The following is a 19,215-nucleotide window of genomic DNA, read 5'->3' on the forward strand; positions in this document are numbered from 1 at the left end:
ATCTTCCAGACATGCCCAAAAGAAAGACATGCACATGCAAATAATAAAATTCTACCATCATTATGTCTGAAAGGTTTAAGTTGATTGCACAAACCACAAGTTTTTGCTTTAGCAGAATTATAAAGAAGTGGATGCTGTGGTTATACCTTGCTGTCGGTCCTCCTTTAGTGCGAGCTGTGCATGCGGGAAGATCTTCTGCACAACTTGTAAAATATTCGCTCCTGATCTTTTAAAAAGTGGCTTGAAAATGGGTGATAGTGCTTGTCCGGGTGAAGCCACGATCCTGTTTGATGCCGGAACAACCTTCTTCAGAGCCATGAAAAAGTCCTTTGCTTTTATTTTAATAGAAGCAACCTCTCCCTACTTGCATAATATAATGCTTTTTTTTTTTTTATATAATGCTTTTTTTTTGCTTTTATTTTAATAGTAGCAACCTCTCCCTACTTGCATAAATCTGAGGATAGCATCGACGTAGAGAGCACAGCGCAGCTTCAGTACATAAAGATTTGATATCTGCACCACAGTATCCTAACAAACAAAAATCAAACATTACATCAGTCAAGGCCCAGGTTTACAACATGCAACATTTAAAGAATTTGTAATGCCAAAACCAAACAGGTTAACAGGGAATTCAAAGTGCTACCGCTCTGCAGGGAAGTTTCATGTTGCGCACTGTCTCATCTTGCGCTTATGCAGCTGAAACAGACTCCTCATCAAAAACTATACTCTTGAGGAAGATGCCCCAGAACCATTTAACGTTCTCAGACAACAAAAAGAACGACAACAAAGAGTAAATAGATGAAAGCATCTAACTCTGATTGCTATGAAGGCGTGCCAGCTGCCTCGTTGACTAGTTGTGCAGCAAGGCACAAGAGCTTGGGTACTGCCTGGTACAAGCTAAGGTTCTTTACAACTTGCTCACAAGCAAGAATCCATTTTGGTTTCAGTCTTACCAATGCATTTCTCAGCTAGTTCATCAAGCAACATGTCCGGTGGCTTAGGGGTCCAGTCACGAGTATGAATCTTGAAAATTTCTTTTCTAGCCTGGAAGCAAAATCATTGCGTTTTAGCTTGTCCCAAGTTTTCCTTAAAAATACCAAGAAACAAACAAACCAAAAAGCAAGCAAACAAATAAACAAACAAAAAAAAACCAGTCCTTCCTCAAAACCCCTCATCTATTAATACGCTTTTCTTACTTGCTCAACTTTCAAGTATTTTACAGTTATTTAATATACACTCTGCATTTTCAACCAGGAAATTGAATATTTCTTATTTGTTATACTGAACTTTTTCTAGGAACCTACAATGAAAGAAAAGGCATTTATAGCTTCAATAACAAGTTTCCAAACTACGGGACCTAATGACCCAGAGGAAAATACTGTAATGAAAAATTTATCCAGAAACATTTCTTTGTTGTCCAAAAAACTTCTCTAAAACTTAGCAAGCTTTCATTGTGACAGTCTCATTACTTCATCACATTTGCTTTTCAGGCTGTAAATTCACAGAAAGCACTTCTGGCACAATGCTTCAAATTGCTACAATTACTATAAAGAAGAAAATAATTATGACTCAAACTACTACCACCGATCCGGGGCACAATCAAATGCAAACACGTCCCCTATTCATTCAGAAGTGAAGGATTGAGACCAAAAACACAACTTCATGATGAAAACGCCCAAGTGGACTAAATAATTAAGCAAACAGGTACAACTTTGGGAATGAAAGGTTTGATTATAGAACTAACTACTTGGTGGTATCATCCTGACCATATATATCCAGTACCAGATTTGCCCTCCATGGAACATCGCAGTGTCTCCACATATCACTCTTTTGTTCAAGTTGTCAATTATTTTTTTTTCCTATAAAGTTGGACTTTGCCATGGTAGCACTAACATTCAATTTAAGTTCTCACCTCTTTATTTGGCAAGTTGAAGAGGAACTCTCTGCCAAAGCGTCCTGGTCTTCGTAAAGCAGGATCTATAGAATCCAGTCTGTTGGTAGCTCCGATTACCACGATCTCCCCTCTGTTATCTGTGCCATCCATAAGCGTCAGAAGAGTTGAAACAATGGAACTAATAGAAAAATATAGTTTTTATTTACTGGTTCAGTAAATTTTGTTACATTCCACATGACTTTCTTGATGCCGGAACAACCTTCTTCCTAGTAGTCATTCAAAAGTGGGAAAAAAATAGTCTACCAAGTCGGGTTTTTTTTTTTGGTTTGATAATAAATCTGCAGACTGGTAAGTCATCAAGCACTTCAAGACTGTTTGAAATAATCTCTACATTAATGGAAAAGGAGTACTGCACACTTCTGCTCAGGAAGAAAATCACGGAAAATGTTCCGTGATGTTCCCTCGTGCTTTGGTAATGCTCTTTCTCAGTGTTTTTAGTCTTGTCCTTTCTACCTTGGCATCTCTCTGCAATAGCTGAGGAGGAAAGCTTTTTAGAGCTACATTCAGTGTCACACTTGAGAGAGGAAGTTTGCCGCAATTTCTCACCAGGCTCAGAAGTCTCTTTGCCGTACAAAACATTTTCATTAGAAATGAGGTCACGTTCTTTTGATCTTCTTGGTTTCTCCTTGTCTCCACCGTCATCACATTGGTACTGTGCGAGGTATTCATCCTTCCCAGTAGATTTCGGAGGGTCCGCGACACTGCACAAAATAAAATCACATTTCTCACTTCTGCTGAAGGACGTGAAGATTAACAGTAAAACCTTCCAAAGGCAAACAAACAAACAAAAACCTCCAGACTACAGGAACACTCGCAAAGATATGCCATTTAGAAACCTCTCCTGCGATAAGGACACCTTCTCCAGCTCCCAGAGAAAGTGTTTTTCCCCTCTTGCTTCTGAAGCCATTGCACTAAAAAAGCACACGCATCTGTCTCCCTCCACATGCTGCTGCTCTGAATAAGAGCCAGAAGATTCAAAACCACCCTATTTGGTCTCCCCACATAGCCGAAAAAAACACCAGTTGAAACAGAGTTTTCTACCTCTCTCCCAAGAATTTACATTCACGTATCCTGTGACTGCAAAAATAGAAGGCGGGGCTCAGGAGGAACAGCCAGTGTTGGAAATGAAAAAAAGCAGCCTGTTTCTTCAGAGTCTTAAGCCTATTCTACTAGGAAAACAAAACAAAACAAAACAAGAGGAGAGGAGAACAACAGCGGGAAATTTACCTATTCTCCAGGTGTTCAATTGCAAAGCCTCCGCTGGAGGATCAACAGCTGTGAATTCAGCGTGCTTAGGAGAAATCAGATCTACGTCTGAACCACAACTATTTCAGCAGTATCACTAACTTATGTTACTCTGAAGAAGCAGTCAGCACCCTTTCTATGTTAGGAAATAGCTGAACAGAGTCTGTTATTCACGTGAAGTAGTCAGGCAGGTTTCTTTAGGAAGGCTGGGTTTCACTAGAACATTACTAGCCTGTAAGCCTCATGGCATCACCTTCCATCTTGACTGCTAAACCTCCTTGCTCCCTACTATCTTCTTTGCCAAGATACAGCTGTCCACGTTTACTTTTCCTACTTGGCTGGACTGAATTTAAGAAGGGATCTTGCAACTCTTCCTCTTGTTTGCCACTTAATCATCACACCAAATGAAAACTATTTGCCTTTCACCTCTTTATTTCAGGCATTCTTTCCTAGTGGTCATTTAAAAACGGAAAGAAAAAGTCCATCAGCTTTTTTTTTTAATATCCAGCAGACTGTTAAGTCACCAAGCACTTCAAGACTGTTGGAAATAATCTCTACATTAATAGAAAAGGAATTCCTCAAACACACTGCGGCCGCTTACCTTTAATACACTCGTTGGATGAGACGGAGCTGTATTTCTTGCTTTCGCCTGCACTGGAAGGCTTCCCTTCCTTGTAAGGTTGTTTACTGCTCTCACTTCTGCATTGCTCACATGAAGAGCCATCTGGAGGATGGGATTCTTCCTTCTTCTCCCGCGTTATCTTCTGGAAATGAGGATCTAAGTGTTCCAAGGAGCCTTTCACTTTCCTGCTGGTTCTCTTTTTTCTTCTTTTTCTTCTCCTTTTTCTTCTTGTTTTACGCTTGGGATTGGCATTGTCAAAGTGGAGCACACAGAAACACAAATCGTGAAGTCTGAAAGAAACATGCAAGTTTAAAAGAGAAAAAAAGATGTGGCACTTGTTGCCTATATGAAACTTTATTTATTTTACCACAGGTGATGATTTGCAGCATGTCAGCTATTTTGTGGTGCTTTGTGCACACGCAACTTACTTTAGATGTAGCAAACTTAAGCCCTCAGATTGGAGGGCCATAGGTCCTGGTTTGTACACAGATCATTAACAATGGCTAGCTCTGGAATACGTGCAAGCAGAAAAAACTTTTAACCTAATCCAGAATGGTGTACGGATGTGTTTCCAACTATGTGGTCCAAAGCTAGTGCTCTGAAACAATTCAGCAATAGCTTTCCTATCTTCACTGATCAACCTAACAACATGATCCCCAGCCAGCTGATGCTATCTAAGTAACTTAGAAACTACCAGAAAAAAAAAAAAAAAAAAAAAAAAGAAGAAGAAAAAAAGAGAAGAAAAAAAAAAGGAGAAAAAAAAAAAAAGAAGGAATACATGAGAAGCACCCAGAAAAGAATTAGGATAAAAAATGCGGAGTATGCTGGAATCCTTGCTTACTTGGAATCCTTCTCTCCATGTTTATCCTTAGACTTCTTTTTCTTCTAGAACTTGTGATATTTTTGCATTTTTTTCACCACCTAAAAGCTCCTTTTCTATCTTTCTGTCTTTCCTTTCTATTTCACTTTCACTACCTTCTGCACGGGTAGATTTTCTGTTTCCTTCTGTTTCATTTTTCTGGCGACAGTTCTCCAAATGAGCTGACACAGGTGGAAGCGCATGTCTTTCACGAGAATGTCTTCCAGAATGTTGCTGAGATACCGAGCAACGATGCAAGTCTGCTCGGGGTGTGCTAAAGCGACGTCCATCTTCATCTCTCAAGAGGGAACCGTGAGGCCATCCACTTCTGTAATGATAATGCTTATGTGACCTGCCGTAGTAAGTTGCAGTCCATTTGTCAAAGGCTGCATCACCGTGAGAGAACTTTCTCTCTCTACTGTCTCCTGTCGCATGAGGTGAATAGTAATCATTGTAATAGCTACATCTTTCCCACCTCCGTGCTTCATCTCGATAGTATCTTTCTCTGCTCCAACTTCTTTCCCCTTTGGATCGGTAATATCTATTGCTACCTTGTTCTGATCTTCCTCCGCTGCCAGATCTGTACTTTGAATATTTGACTGCTCTTCTGCCATTCTCAGGGCTGTTTCTTTCACCAGGGAAAGATCTGCACCTGCTTCCCTCCCAGTGCTCCTGCTTGTGACGCTTTTGATGAACAACTTCCACGCTCTGAGAACACCTCCTCTTGCTGGAAGGACCTGCTTTTTGACTCTCCTTCTCTTCACTAGGAGCATGTTCCCTCGTGCTTTGGTAATGCTCTTTCTCAGTGTTTTTAGTCTTGTCCTTTCTACCTTGGCATCTCTCTGCAATAGCTGAGGAGGAAAGCTTTTTAGAGCTACATTCAGTGTCACACTCGAGAGAGGAAGTTTGCCGCAATTTCTCACCAGGCTCAGAAGACTCTTTGCCGTACAAAACGTTTTCTTTTGAAATGAGGTCACGTTCTTTTGATCTTCTTGGTTTCTCCTTGTCTCCACCGTCATCACATTGGTACTGTGCGAGGTATTCATCCTTCCCAGTAGATTTCGGAGGGTCCGCGACACTGCACAAAATAAAATCACATTTCTCACTTCTGCTGAAGGACGTGAAGATTAACAGTAAAACCTTCCAAAGGCAAACAAACAAACAAAAACCTCCAGACTACAGGAACACTCGCAGAGATATGCCATTTAGAAACCTCTCCTGTGATTAGGACACCTTCTTCAGCTCCCTGAGAAAGTGCTTTCTCCCCTCTTGCTTCTGAAGCCATTGCACTAAAAAAGCAAATGCATCCGTCTCCTTCCACCTGCTGCTCTGAGAAAAAAGGCATAGGGGCGAGCGGGGAACAGCCAGTGTTTCTCCAGACAGTGGAGAAAAATGGAAAAACATTCTATGAAGGAACACAAGTTCTCCTTGAGGCACCAACCTGCATCAGAGTGATATGCTCAGTGCTGATCATTAGTTCTGTTCGTAACGCTGGACATACAGCATGGAATTGTACTAATTTAAATCCTTCCATTAAATACTATTAGTAGACAGATAAAACCGTAACGAACTTCCATAAGGTCTTGTCTTAATCAGACTGTGCTCATTTTACCTCGTTTCCTCTGACAAGCTGTTCAGCTGGCTGGCTGTGAGGGACTCCGTGATGATTTCTCGATTGACTGAAGGCATAGCTCCAGGCATCTGCAATCAAAACGCACAAGTCAGCAGACAAAAAAATACTATTTGTAGTAGTACTGAGGACTAGTCTTGTCAGAATTTCTCCATTAAATGGTAAGCAAGACCGTTTTGAGTTGTATGCATTATCTACACTTCAAAGATAACCCCAACTCACCTCCCAAAATCTACTTTATGAAACTTAGGAATTTTTATCTCAGCTGAGCTTAAGTTGACAAGTTCTAATGTAAGCTCAGGTCTGCAAATTCTAATGGGATAATACCACAAAGTCTTACAATCACATTTGTGCTGTGTTTTCTCAGTATTTCACCTGAATTAGGAACACAATAAACACTCCCGAATACATCATAGGTGAGAAATTCTCGATGGAGCAAATCTATGTTTCAAGCAATCCATTTGTTTTAGAAAAGAACATCTCAGAAGGTTTAACAGGTTCAACTCGGCAAGTGGAATCATCAAGTTTCAGTCCGTTTTCTTTCGATTCATTAACTAACCTAATAGCACCATTTAGTGAATCGGTTTTTGGCAGCTCATGCTGGGATCTTCCTTCGTCAGCATTCTGACAGGAAGAACCGGAATGCTGCAATGTACGGACTACCTTTCCAACCAAAATTCCATTAGAGGACATTGCATTGCAATTCCTTTTAAATAAGCCCTTTGACTCCTCCTCAGATTTTCCTGAAGATTCTGCACCGTAAGGGACTGTGTTATCAGAGCTGAGTTTAGGATTTTCATTCACTGTTGGCTCCACAAAAATCTCATCAGAAACTTTTTTGCTTGTTTGCATTTGCTTCATTTGCATTACCGAATTTGTAATTGTGGATGAAGGAACAGCCTGGTAGAGATCTTCGTCCTCCGCAGCACTGCTAAGACAGTCAGGCTGTGACACAGTCCGACGAGCAGGCAATTTATTGTGAATACTGGTGGTGATCTTCTGTTTTCTTGACGGATCAGTAATTGAAGGCCTGGTAATTGTCTGGTTTTGAACACAGGCCATCGGTGGTGCTGAAGATGGCCTTTTTAGGGTGACACCAGTGGTCTTTGCGTCCTCTTTTATGGATCCATTTCCATTTAAACGGCTTGAATTCTGTATTTAAAAAGAAGAAATGGCAAGATGGATTAACGCAAACACTGCATTTAACATTTTGAAACACAAAACTCTCCTACTGAGTATTTCTACAAATGGTCTTAACACCTACAAAGAAAAACACACTGCCCTTTAAAGATAAATGCAAGTCCAATAAGCGTATTCAATTCCTGCTTTTGGTTTACAGCCGATTGGAATCAAATTAACATCATCTTTGAAAACCAGCCAAACAACTTAACATTACCTGCTGCTATTCCCAAATATATTTATTTTCCCCTTTAAACATACCCTGAAAAGCCTGAAGTAATTGTTCTGGTGCTCAGGAATAAGACACTTAGTTTTCCCTGTCTTAGCTAAAGTGACGACGATAGGAAAAACAAGTCCTCTTTTAAATGATTCGAGGATTAGTACACTCTGCTTAAATTGTCAAAGAGCATAGCTCTCTGTGCTTTAGAAAGCTGTCTTGGAGGTATTAAGTAATGGAGTCGCATGGCTGCACAATTTAGCAGTAACCACTGTTTGAATGACTCTGGCTGTAGCATGAAGGCTGTGAAGAAAGCTGCAGCATGGGAAGGAAAACAAAACTAAGATGCTGAAAACCAAACAAAAAACCCCACACCAAACCCCAAACCCACTAGCAGTTTGGTGCCGTTACCTGCCCTCCCACTTCCCTGAATTACCTTAATCATATGAGGAAGAAGTCGTGGTCCCATAAATCCAGCCTGCTTACTATTAGCCCCCTGCTGACCAGGAGGGAATGAACAGGGATAAGATGGTGCTGGCAAGTAAAACGCACGTTCTCCAAGTGTCAAATCATAGCGCCTTCAGAAAAGAGCAGTGATCGGAGTTTAGTTTTTCTTTCAGCCTACTCTTGGATTAAATCCCATCCTATAATTTTAGAGGAACAGTTCATACGATATGGAAGCCTTCTCTACAGAAGGCTTCGCCAAGACTACAAACTGAAAAGGAGAGAACAGTCTTCCTACTAAGACTATCACTTTCAGAACAATCATTCATTCTTACACGACAGATGACCTTCATTTTTCTCCTTCTCTAAATTAGCCAGCTACAGGTAACACATAGATAGCAATTTACACAAGTGCTGCAGTTTCAGGCCAAGCAACAAAAGATAATAAATGACACAGAGAATTTCAGGTTAGACAGAACTGAATTAGACAAATAATAATCTTTCCCTGGGATAGCAAGAAAAACACTTGCAAAACAGAAAAATATCAATAACAGGAAAGTAAATCTCTTCTGAACACATGTTAAGATTTGTTATTACCTGATATAAAAAAGTATGTAAGCTTGCTGACCAAGAACTCTCTTAATGTCAGTACGGACTACTTTAGCATCATTCATCTGATACCAAAGTCCATTACCAGCCTGCAAATAAAGACAACCATTTCTTTAGGTGAATTGCACGTGTTCCAAATGAAATCACGGATAGGAACAAAATACACACGTGTCAAATAAAAATATAATGAAATCTTTTTCCCTAGAAACAGTAGCTGCTAGTCACGCTTTCACTGGTTTGCCAGCACAACCTTTACCCTGTTAGAAATGCTGTTGACTTCTACCTTTACATAGCATATATAGTGTCCTGAGTGACAGCTGACACCGTGATGTACCAGCACCGCGTATAAGGCATAGAGCAGTGGTTCTCCCATTGACTGTGACATGTAGGCTCTCAGGTCCAAATACTCCGGATATTTCACCTCCTAAAGAGAGACCAAGAAGATAGAAAATTATCCCAGAGTACTTCGTGGACTAGCCAGAGAAAAACACTTCCAAAAAACACAGACTAGAATTTATTTCTAGAATATATTTCTAGAAGATATTTCTTGATTCACTACAAATAAGTCTTCCCATAAACAATGTTTAAGACTAGAAGTTGCAGAGAACTGTTTCCTGATGAATCAGCCTTCTCAGAGGAAAGCATATGCTTCTTGTCAAGCGGGAACTTTATTGATATTAAGAGAAAGAATAAGCCATAGTCGTTAGTCTACAATTACTGTCTGAAAATATAAACAACTTTCAGCTTTGGGGGATGTCCCATTACACAATGATATAGTTGCATTACAGTGGTAAATATACCTTGTTGATCTTTCCACCTGTGAAATCTGCAAATCTTTTCAGTGATATTGTGAGAACCTTGGAAGAACGGTGTATGGTAAATCTCTTGGATGCAGGAACCATCTTATTACACCTTAAAAACAAGCAGAGATAAGTGTTTGAAGGCATCTTCTTTTTTCGCCCCCAAAACAAACTCGTTTTAATGTCTCACGCATGCCTATGCTATTTGAATGACATTTACTTGCATAATAGGTTGGTCTTTTTTCTTTTCATAAACCCATGCACTGCGTGTCAGGTTTGTTAATACAGTGAAGAAGGTAAATTCTCCCAAAACCCCGGGCATAGCAGGAACAGGAATCTCTCACGAAAGGGTATTACCAGGTTGGATGGCAAGGTACCATTTCTTGGTCTACAAAAGTGGCTATTTGAACTCCAATCCTGGATACATTCTTTCAGCTTTCAAGGGAAATACAAATAATGAAAGTGGAACGAGAGAGCCTTGGTCCCCAGGACTAGAAATTGCAAATAATCTCCAACATAGGTCGTCTATCAACATCAAAAATACAACAGAAGCACATGGTCATTCTACAGGAGGGAGACATTTAACAGTAGGAAGTCTTCATGTACTGAGCTTGTCTGGAAAGACACTGAAACTGTCTGCCATCCTTTGAAACACAATAGTTCAGTTTGATACATTGCCCGCTCCAAGGTAGGACCTACAGTGTAAGCAGTGAAAATTAGCCACTAGCCCAGAGAACAACGGAAACTGGGCAGTTTACATCAAGAAAAGTACTGTCGAGAGCTAATAAATAGAAAGAACAAAAGTATCTCTTTTTGAATTCTGATGGCAAAATACGAGCCAGAGAATTGCAAACCCATAGGGAATGCCTCTGAACAAGACTTCCCCCCTCCAAAGAAACAAAAATCCAAGTGTTTTATAAACTTCCACAAAACTCGTAAGTAGATCCAAAGTTTAGAGGTAGTCCAACAGAGTCATGCAACATATAAAACTGACATCTAGGATTAAGACCTAATTCGTCAAAATCTTACTCGCTACATTTATAGCAATTCTCTCCACCCAGCTCTTCAGGTTTCACAAAGAGTTCCAGAGCTCTGGTAACAGATGAAACCGCCTAGAGGAGCGAGAAAGAAGAGCGTAAAGTCACCGTAAATTCAAAATTCCAGAGACGTACTAGTAGTTTGTAAGAGAATCTTACTAACATACTCCAGCGATCTACTATGAGCACTGTGAAGAAGGAGGCAGAAAGAGCATGCTCAGCATTGACCTCACCTGGAAGTCATTTGACTTCGGAACAAATACTTTTCCAGTAGCCTAGACAGCACCTATAGTGTGCTTTGTCATCAATACTGGGGACAAATTCATCAGTCTAACAATTAGATGTACATTGGGGTAGAACAACAGAGAAGTATGACAGCATTATAATTTTTGCAGAAAGAGAATTCTTTCCCCTTAAACCCAATGCAAATGTGGAGACTATTTACATGGGTTCCACAGAAGGACAAAGTCCAATCCACTTCCTTAGCACCACCAAGCTCTTACGTTTTAACATTATATGTGGTTTGGTTTTTTAAGGTAAACAAGTTTAATTTAGAAAGTTAGGCATGTACTTAAACATCATGAATTATATTTAGAAAACATCTTACCTTTATATCCAAAGTGATATCAAGAAATGCCTCATACGTATCCGAAACTGCTTTGCAATTCAAGCACTTCACTGGAAGCAAAATATAAATGCTTAACCTTATGTGAAGGAGACTAACTGTCCAAATTCAAGTTGTTGACAGATACTACTTTAGACAAACTACAGACTGCTTTACTACCGACAAAAGACACAGATCAGTTCTAAGGACAGGAATATTTTTTAAAGTACCTCTCGATCTTAGAAATCCTCCAAATATTTGATGAATGATGGTGGTAGCTTGAGAAGATCTGTCCAATCTGGAAATAAATTATAATCAGACCTCAGAAGATTTAAGGCGCAGAGTTAACTCTTTAAAGAGTTTTATGAAAACTAAGGATGATGTAGACTTTCGTTGCTGATAGTAAATAAGGCACTAAAAGGTGCTAGAGATCATTTTTGATAGTAAATAAAGGACTAGAAGGTGCTAGAGAATGTATGAAAGTGAACTTGTTTATGCTTACTCGGTGCTTCCATTCAAGCACGCTTCCTGCATAGCATCAACAGTATAGCGCAAGAACTCGTGTGCGTCTTCTTGACTGCCAAAACGGAAATGTTGTCCTATTCCTAAAGAAGAAGATGATAGTATTCACCTCATTTAAAAATGAAATCATTCTTCTATTTCTAAAATCTCTCTTCTTTCTAGTGTTAAAACCACTTATACACATCAAATAAGTATTTGAAGATTACAAGCTATCGAAAAGAAACACATCTGAAGCCACTTACGACTGAGATTACTGATAACATGCGTAGGCTCGATGGCATCAACAGTGCAACGCAGGGCCTGGTTAATGTGAGTCTCCATTGTGCACATCATGCAAAAATCTTGTTCACGACCTGAAGAGTGAAAGAAGAAAGCATCCCAGTCCAGCAAAATATCCATAACTACAAACAAACATCTAAGTAAAATTTAAACTATAGATACGATATCCACTCTCCTTGCTACATTCTATTCTCCCAAGATGCCAATGTCCCAACAGTCTTGTAACATTTCATTTCACACAACTTTACAGAATAAAAATATCCACTAAGCCTGTATTCAAATGCATTTTGTGATGAGAAATCTAAAAGACTACTGCAAAGTCACATTTGTAAAGGCTGACAGGAATGTGAACTCCACAGGCTGAAAAATGTATTACTCTCTAAAATTACTACTAAATGCATTACTGTCCAATGCACTTCATTATTCCCACGAAGCAATAAATGATCCTTTAATAAATACATAAATAAATAAATTCATTCATTAAACAAACAGTGCATTAATTGCACTCCGTATGCTATTCGGAGCCCACTGCTAATACAGTGCTCAAAGCCAGCTTCTACAGGTAAAATCAGGCAAATAAGCTTGTCTCAGAATCACTGCTGTTCTTTCACCTTCAGAGCTGTCCAACAGATTTGAAATACTCTTAGAAAGTACTCACATGACTGGCCGTGCTCGAGAGAAAGCATGTAATTGGCAAGTGGGGGTGTGTAGGTCAAACACTGTAGAGTAGCATTAAGAAAACATGTGTTGCCAAGATTGTACAGGCCAACTCCAACACTTTGTGTTTCTCGCCAATCCATACAAATCTTCTCAGGTGGAAAAAGAATGCTCTGTGGTGGAGCAATTCCATCATTAACGACTGCAAGAAAGTTAAATTTAAAAAGAGATTTTGTTTGTTTGTTTCTAAGGAAGGTATTTAAAAAAATACTATTCTGCAGGAGCACCTAGAGGAGCTAGCTACAATCCAAGCCAGAAGAAAATTATTGCAGACAGCTTTAATACCGCCAAATTCAAATTGGCTGGTCAACACAATGTTTTGGGGAAAAAAAAAAACACAAAAAACCAGCTTTCGTCAACCATTTTAATTTTTCTAAGGCAAGGCTAACTGCCATTCTGTTTGCAGTACCTAATGCCAAGTTCCTCTCCATCTATAATCTTTAACCTGATTAACTCAACTACTGTTTTTTTCCTTATTATAACTTAAACCACAAGCTTAGACTTGAAATTATACGGAAAAAAGGTAAAAACTAGTAACTAGGAATGACGGTACCCCTACAGATACCAGATCTTTTCCTGAGCAATGTTATCATTCAAAAAACGTGTGAAAAATGGAAGCTGTGAATAGCAACAATCAAACACTTTTCTTTGCAAAACGGAAAAGACATGGATGAATCTGTGCATTACAAAAAGCTCCCCATATTTCTCTGTTGACTGTAAATATATCAAAATTAATTTCTGTAACATCAGTCACTTCAGTTGCCTTAGGGGATTCGCTTTTGAAGTCTTTGTTCACACTAGTCCCCTTCTCTATCAGTGCAACAAGTAAGAACTGCATTTTCTACTTTTGCTTTGAAGAAAATGGAGTCAGGATAAAGCTCACACTTACTTAGATCTCTTGGGGCAAAAGCCTTAGATTTTTCAGATGATCTACAGTAAATAGCACCTCCACGTCCTTGGGCCACAGAGACTTGGCTTGAATCTTCTGCAGGCGGTATCTGGCCCCAGTTTGCGGTGCATGACATCAGTATTTTAGTACTTGGTTTCTTGGATTTGCCAGACCGCCTTGAAGAGGGCTTTTTAGACTTTGAAGATTTGGGCTTCTTAACTACGGTCATTGTTGACATCTGCGACAGAGACAGAAGTTCTGGTTGACGTAAGAATATCAAGAAGCATTCCAAGAAGAAAAGAATAGCAGAAGTCCTGTCACTTAATCTCAAAGAAACAGCCTTAAGAACTAAATCGCTGGTATGAATGATTTAAAAAGAATCCCCAAACTAAACACACAAAGTGAAAATTTCCATCTAAACTCTATTGGTATTACTTTTAGCTTCTGCAGAACTAGTGGCTGATGCCATTTCTTTCACTTCCGTAGGATTTTAATCCATTACAACTCTGGAGTCTTTTTAATATAAAAATGTAGAAGACATTCTCTGAGGGGAATCAGTTATTTATTGATTTCCAGAGTTGCACAATTATCTGTTAATTATTACCTATGATCTAATAGATAATTGTTGCAATTATCTATTGCTGGCGTTAGTAATGGAACACTATTACTTCACTGCCTGCGTTTTTCTGTTTCGTGTGCACAAAGGTACCCAGAACTCACTGCTCCTTTTCTTCTGTCTTTCCAGGGATCGCCCTCTACCTCACTGTCTACTGCACCAATCATGAGGGGTTTGTTGTTATTCTATAATGAGCCTAGCTTTTAAATACACCTTTTCTGGGCGTCACTTTGTGATAGCAAGTTAATTTGTGAGGGCTCCTCAGTCTACATCATGTGGTCGCTTTTTCCAGGTGAAAAAGCGGAGCCGTAAGTGGCAGTACACTAAAGCCCTGGCATGTTGAGATCCAAGAAGAGAGATGTTTGGCCCTCCTTCTCACTCCTGGGAACCATATACCTCAAAACCCACAGAGGATGGGCTATATCTCAGAGAAATCTTGGGAAAGGAGAGCATGAAGAGCACGTTTGCAAATTTATTTCTCCCTGGGCTTCTTCTGCTTCTCCACGAAATACGAGTTTGAATATAACTTTGGCAGCAGTACTTCTGGTGTTTTACTCCTACCACATTTAAAACTCCTACAAAAAACTGAAACGTTAGACTAAAAAGCAGCTCTTTCCGTTCTGCTTTGTAAAGTTGCACGTTTTCCTCATGCAAAACAACAGGGCAATGCAAGCTAGAAACGGAAATGCTGAATGTAAAACAAAACAAAACAAACCTCAGCCCTCCAGGACAAAAGCCAATAACTGCTACAAAGTCCTTTTTAAAATGCTGATTAGGTTTCAAGGTGATACCGCTTTAAATAAGCATAATTGTGTGTCCGTAGGCAGAAGCATCCATGACAGGATGAACTTCTATACTTCATGTTTTGTTACTGTCTTACTGTAGCACACAGGGACTTGTTACCTATAGGGAAACCACTAACCTAATGGAGCGTTTAAAACATAAGCTAGTTTGTTATACCAAAATGACTGAGAGAACAAAGCATAAAGTGCTTTCAGATTTCTAGCACGCCTTGATTGCTATCCATTAAACTTCAGACACGTTAAACAAAACACAGTAAATAAGAAAACTCCTAGTCCCACAGCTGGCAAATTATGTGCAGAGGTTGTAACTAGAACTTTTTTCCCTTGACATTTTACATTTAAGATTGATTTTAAATCCATTCTATACACACTTTCCGTTCCTGAAAAAACAATACGCAAACCTGAAAAATGCATTTACACGAGAAATGAAGTCGTCCTTGTCCGACTGGAAGACTAAGGTGACAGCTCCTGGGCTCAGGGATTTTCAGATAAGCTCCGATCTTCACCAGTGACAGCTCCTTTTTTCGGATTGAAAGAGAAAATGTTTCAGCAACACACTGAAAACACACTTAAGGGACAAGAAACAAAATTAAGACTGTAGTGAGAAGGAGAAAAGAAAAACAACACTGGGGAAGAAAGGAAAAGGTAAAGGAAAAAGGAAAAAGGAAAAAAGCCTTGATCTTTATACTGACCAACGAGATAAGCCTTACACATTTTTAAGTTTATTTTTGACAACTGATTGAGGCGTTACCAGGTATTAAGTACGATTCAAGAGCAAATATTAACACTAGAAAGAAGAAATCCGATCCACCACCACTGTTTCAAAATACATCCATTTCTAATGTGGAGATAACGTCTCTCTGACAAGGTAGTAGAAAAACTGTAAATACCGACAGAGCTTCCTCTCCCGATGTTCCATATACATACCGATGCTGTTCCTACACCTACGCTCTGAGCATAAATTTATGTTGACATGAGTATCGGGTGTTACTCCTCTCTTTGTTTGCCTTGAGAGACACACCTCTTGTCCACTGAAAAGTAAACTCAAGATTCCAGATCAGTTAAGACAGTTGCTATCCCCCCATTCAGAGTTCTGCAGCAGCACTGTTCAGATGTGTTTAGCAGTCTCTTTAGAAAATGTTATCACTTAGGACCTGCTTCTCAGTAGGTACACGTTTGGCCTCCGCTTAGCAGAGAGTCAATCCCAGCTTAAGCTTTCGTACAAGAGCCCCTTCACAAAACGGACTTGGGCCCTGACATAACTGAGCTTAACCTTTAACCTTGAAGCTTCCTTAAAGAAGGAAGCAGCACCCAGGCCAGGAAATAGAAATTAATCGTCACTTTACCCTGAAACGCAGTGAGCTATTCTGTGCTGGCAGGATTGCTGCCGGGCTGGCCGACGAGGCGGCGGGCAGCTCCCCGGGGCCACAGGGCCTGTCACAGGGAGCCGCCGGAGGTCTCCAAGGTCCGGGAACAGCGGCAACAGCGGCAACAGCGAGGACAGAGGGGACAGCAGCAACAGCAGCAGCCACCTCAGCCAGGGCCGTCTCCACAACCGCCAAAACGGTCTCGGAATGCTGCCGAACTCGGAGCTCCAGTGTGACGCCTTTTGAACCTGGCCGCTGGAAGGACCTGCTTTTTGACTCTCCTTCTCTTCACTAGGAGCATGTTCCCTCGTGCTTTGGTAATGCTCTTTCTCAGTGTTTTTAGTCTTGTCCTTTCTACCTTGGCATCTCTCTGCAATAGCTGAGGAGGAAAGCTTTTTAGAGCTACATTCAGTGTCACACTTGAGAGAGGAAGTTTGCCGCAATTTCTCACCAGGCTCAGAAGTCTCTTTGCCGTACAAAACGTTTTCTTTTGAAATAAGGTCACGTTCTTTTGATCTTCTTGGTTTCTCCTTGTCTCCACTGTCATCACATTGGTACTGTGCGAGGTATTCATCCTTCCCAGTAGATTTCGGAGGGTCCGCGACACTGCACAAAATAAAATCACATTTCTCACTTCTGCTGAAGGACGTGAAGATTAACAGTAAAACCTTCCAAAGGCAAACAAACAAACAAAAACCTCCAGACTACAGGAACACTCGCAGAGATATGCCATTTAGAAACCTCTCCTGCGATTAGGACACCTTCTCCAGCTCCCAGAGAAAGTGTTTTTTCCCCTCTTGCTTCTGAAGCCATTGCACTAAAAAAGCACACGCATCTGTCTCCCTCCACATGCTGCTGCTCTGAATAAGAGCCAGAAGATTCAAAACCACCCTATTTGGTCTCCCCACATAGCCGAAAAAGACACCAGTTGAAACAGAGTTTTCTACCTCTCTCCCAGGAATTTACATTCACATATCTTGTGACTGCAAAAATAGAAGGCGGGGCTCAAAAGGAACAGCCAGTGTTGGAAATGAAAAAAAGCAGCCCGTTTCTTTAGAGTCTTAAGCCTATGCTACTAAGAAAAAAAAAAAAAAAAAAAAAAAAAAAAAAAAATAAGAGGAAAGGAGAACAACAGCGGGAAACTTACCTATTCTCCAGGTGTTCAATTGCAAAGCCTCCGCTGGAGGATCAACAGCTGTGAATTCAGCGTGCTTAGGAGAAATCAGATCTACGTCTGAACCACAACTATTTCAGTAGCATCACTAACTTATGTTACTCTGAAGAAGCAGTCAGCACCGTTTCTATGTTAGGAAATAGCTGAACAGTCTGTTATTCACAGGAATTATTCAGGCAGGCTTCTTTAGGAAGGCTGGGTTTCACTAGAACATTGCTCCGCAAGTCCCTTCTATTCCTTTTCCCCTTAGAATCTGGGGATGTTTCAGCTAAAAAGGAGGGCAGAAACACTCTCCGTAGGTCTCCACCATGTAGTAAAACAGTGCTGTGTACCTGGTTAACTTCTGCAGCCAGCAAAGCATTGCTATTTGCAGCAGTGCCCTGACCCCAGCCTCTTGCTGAGCTCCGTCCTGTGCTGCTCGGATGCTCCCGCTGCTCAGACACGGGGGCTTAGAGCGCCACCGGGCCAGCACAAGCCCCCGAGCTCACTGTCAAACTTCACTTTTGGCATCTTTCACTTCACCAGCGCCGCCGGACGAGGAGCCCAGCAATGCCTGACGCCGCTCCGGGCTCACCTAAATGCGGGGCAGGAAATTCAGATTCAAAGCTGCGAAGGTTTTTCTTAGTGAAAGCATGGAATGAGTGGCCATCGGTGACTAACCTTACAGGAAGGCATTCACTTTGTGAATGCTGCAGTGAGTGAAGACTGAAGGCGTTTTCTGAGTGACCTAAGGAGAGCCCTCCCCGAAAAGCAGGACGTTTTATTGTCTATGTAACATCTCCTTTGAAGGCTCGAGCATGAGATACACCAGGTTTAAAATCTCAAGACACGGATCTGCCACCACAGAAGCAATACATTTCATCTACTAAGCCTAAATACCGTATTTTGCCTCCTCTGTAGGTTTAAAAAAACACGGCCATGCTCGAAGGAATGCATTCTCAGATATTCTACGTATTTACAGTGCTTTAATTAATACCACAGACATGTTGTGCTGTTGAGGGGAATTTGCAATTACATTTTCATTTCCAACCAAACGCAGCCTGACACAAATTGGGAGCAAAAGGAACTAATCATCTGGAAGCCGGGATATGCATCATTCGCCATTTTCTAAGAAAATGACAAAAATATAAAACCCCAGCAGTCTGAGAACGTGAGCGCTGAGGTAAAGGCCTGATCAAACAAACGCGCACAACTATGATTTGTCCTTTTAACTCAGCAAAAGTCTGCAAACTGCCATGGTAGCAAATGAGGAGAAGGAGCTGGTATTTACAGAAGTTGCAGCTGAAGATTCAGATAAACCATTCGGGTCGATGCTCCCTTCCTGCAGGTTTAAGCTGCGGTCACATCGCCTATTTCAAACCCTTTTGATTTCTACCAGTCACCCCAGATCCCACCTATTCTGCACGTTTTCCAATCAATGAATTCGCTACATGATTTCTGGGGCAGAAGAGCAGGCCTGGTGAAGAGGAGCATGCCTGGTGCCATCATTCAATCAAATCAAAAGCGTCCAGGAGAAGCCCGGGGTGTGGTACTCACAGGGAATGTTTGCGAGCGGCCAAGTTCAGCAGAAGAGAATAGGCAGGACTGGAAGCCCAGGGGAACGAGATGCATCTGTTGTTGCAGGCAGCCCCAGCAAAATGTTACAGCT

The 19,215-nt window shown here is 40.8% G+C and overlaps 3 protein-coding genes across 3 annotated transcripts in view; 1 reads left to right on the plus strand and 2 right to left on the minus strand.

Moving 5' to 3' along the window:
* The window catches only part of LOC139998697 (uncharacterized), a 15,954-nt gene extending 11,626 nt beyond the window's left edge, over positions 1–4,328 (plus strand). Inside the window, exon 3 of the mRNA XM_072023462.1 lies at positions 4,311–4,328. Coding sequence (XP_071879563.1) covers positions 4,311–4,328 — 18 coding nt within the window. The remainder of the gene's footprint in view (positions 1–4,310) is intronic.
* Positions 3,492–6,186, minus strand: LOC139998698 (uncharacterized). Its single transcript, XM_072023465.1, has 3 exons — positions 6,182–6,186; positions 4,663–5,758; positions 3,492–4,111 (listed from the first exon to the last, which is right to left on the minus strand). Exons 1-2 carry the CDS (start codon positions 6,184–6,186, stop codon positions 4,690–4,692), a joined length of 1,074 nt encoding a protein of 357 aa, XP_071879566.1. The 3' UTR covers positions 3,492–4,111; positions 4,663–4,689.
* LOC139998675 (ubiquitin carboxyl-terminal hydrolase 42-like) lies at positions 5,946–16,642 on the minus strand. Its single transcript, XM_072023402.1, has 14 exons — positions 15,445–16,642; positions 13,608–13,845; positions 12,660–12,860; positions 11,965–12,075; positions 11,703–11,805; positions 11,431–11,498; positions 11,204–11,274; positions 10,589–10,671; positions 9,560–9,671; positions 9,043–9,183; positions 8,748–8,848; positions 8,143–8,284; positions 7,181–7,462; positions 5,946–6,381 (listed from the first exon to the last, which is right to left on the minus strand). The coding sequence occupies exons 2-14, from the start codon at positions 13,843–13,845 to the stop codon at positions 6,289–6,291; spliced, it is 1,746 nt and encodes a 581-aa protein (XP_071879503.1). The 5' UTR covers positions 15,445–16,642; the 3' UTR covers positions 5,946–6,288.
* Between the last annotated feature and the right edge of the window lie 2,573 nt (positions 16,643–19,215).

This window comes from Anas platyrhynchos, chromosome 14 (genome assembly GCF_047663525.1).
Source record: "Anas platyrhynchos isolate ZD024472 breed Pekin duck chromosome 14, IASCAAS_PekinDuck_T2T, whole genome shotgun sequence".
NCBI classification, from domain to species: domain Eukaryota; kingdom Metazoa; phylum Chordata; class Aves; order Anseriformes; family Anatidae; genus Anas; species Anas platyrhynchos.

Coding starts and splice junctions, on each gene's coding strand:
- LOC139998675 (XM_072023402.1), bottom strand. CDS start 13,845: ATGTCAACAATGACCGTAGTTAAGAAGCCCAAATCTTCAAAGTCTAAA. Junction 11,275..11,430: donor AGGATTTCTAAGATCGAGAG/GTACTTTAAAAA, acceptor TTTTGCTTCCAG/TGAAGTGCTTGAATTGCAAA. Junction 6,382..7,180: donor CATCCACAATTACAAATTCG/GTAATGCAAATG, acceptor TTTTGATTGCAG/ATGCCTGGAGCTATGCCTTC.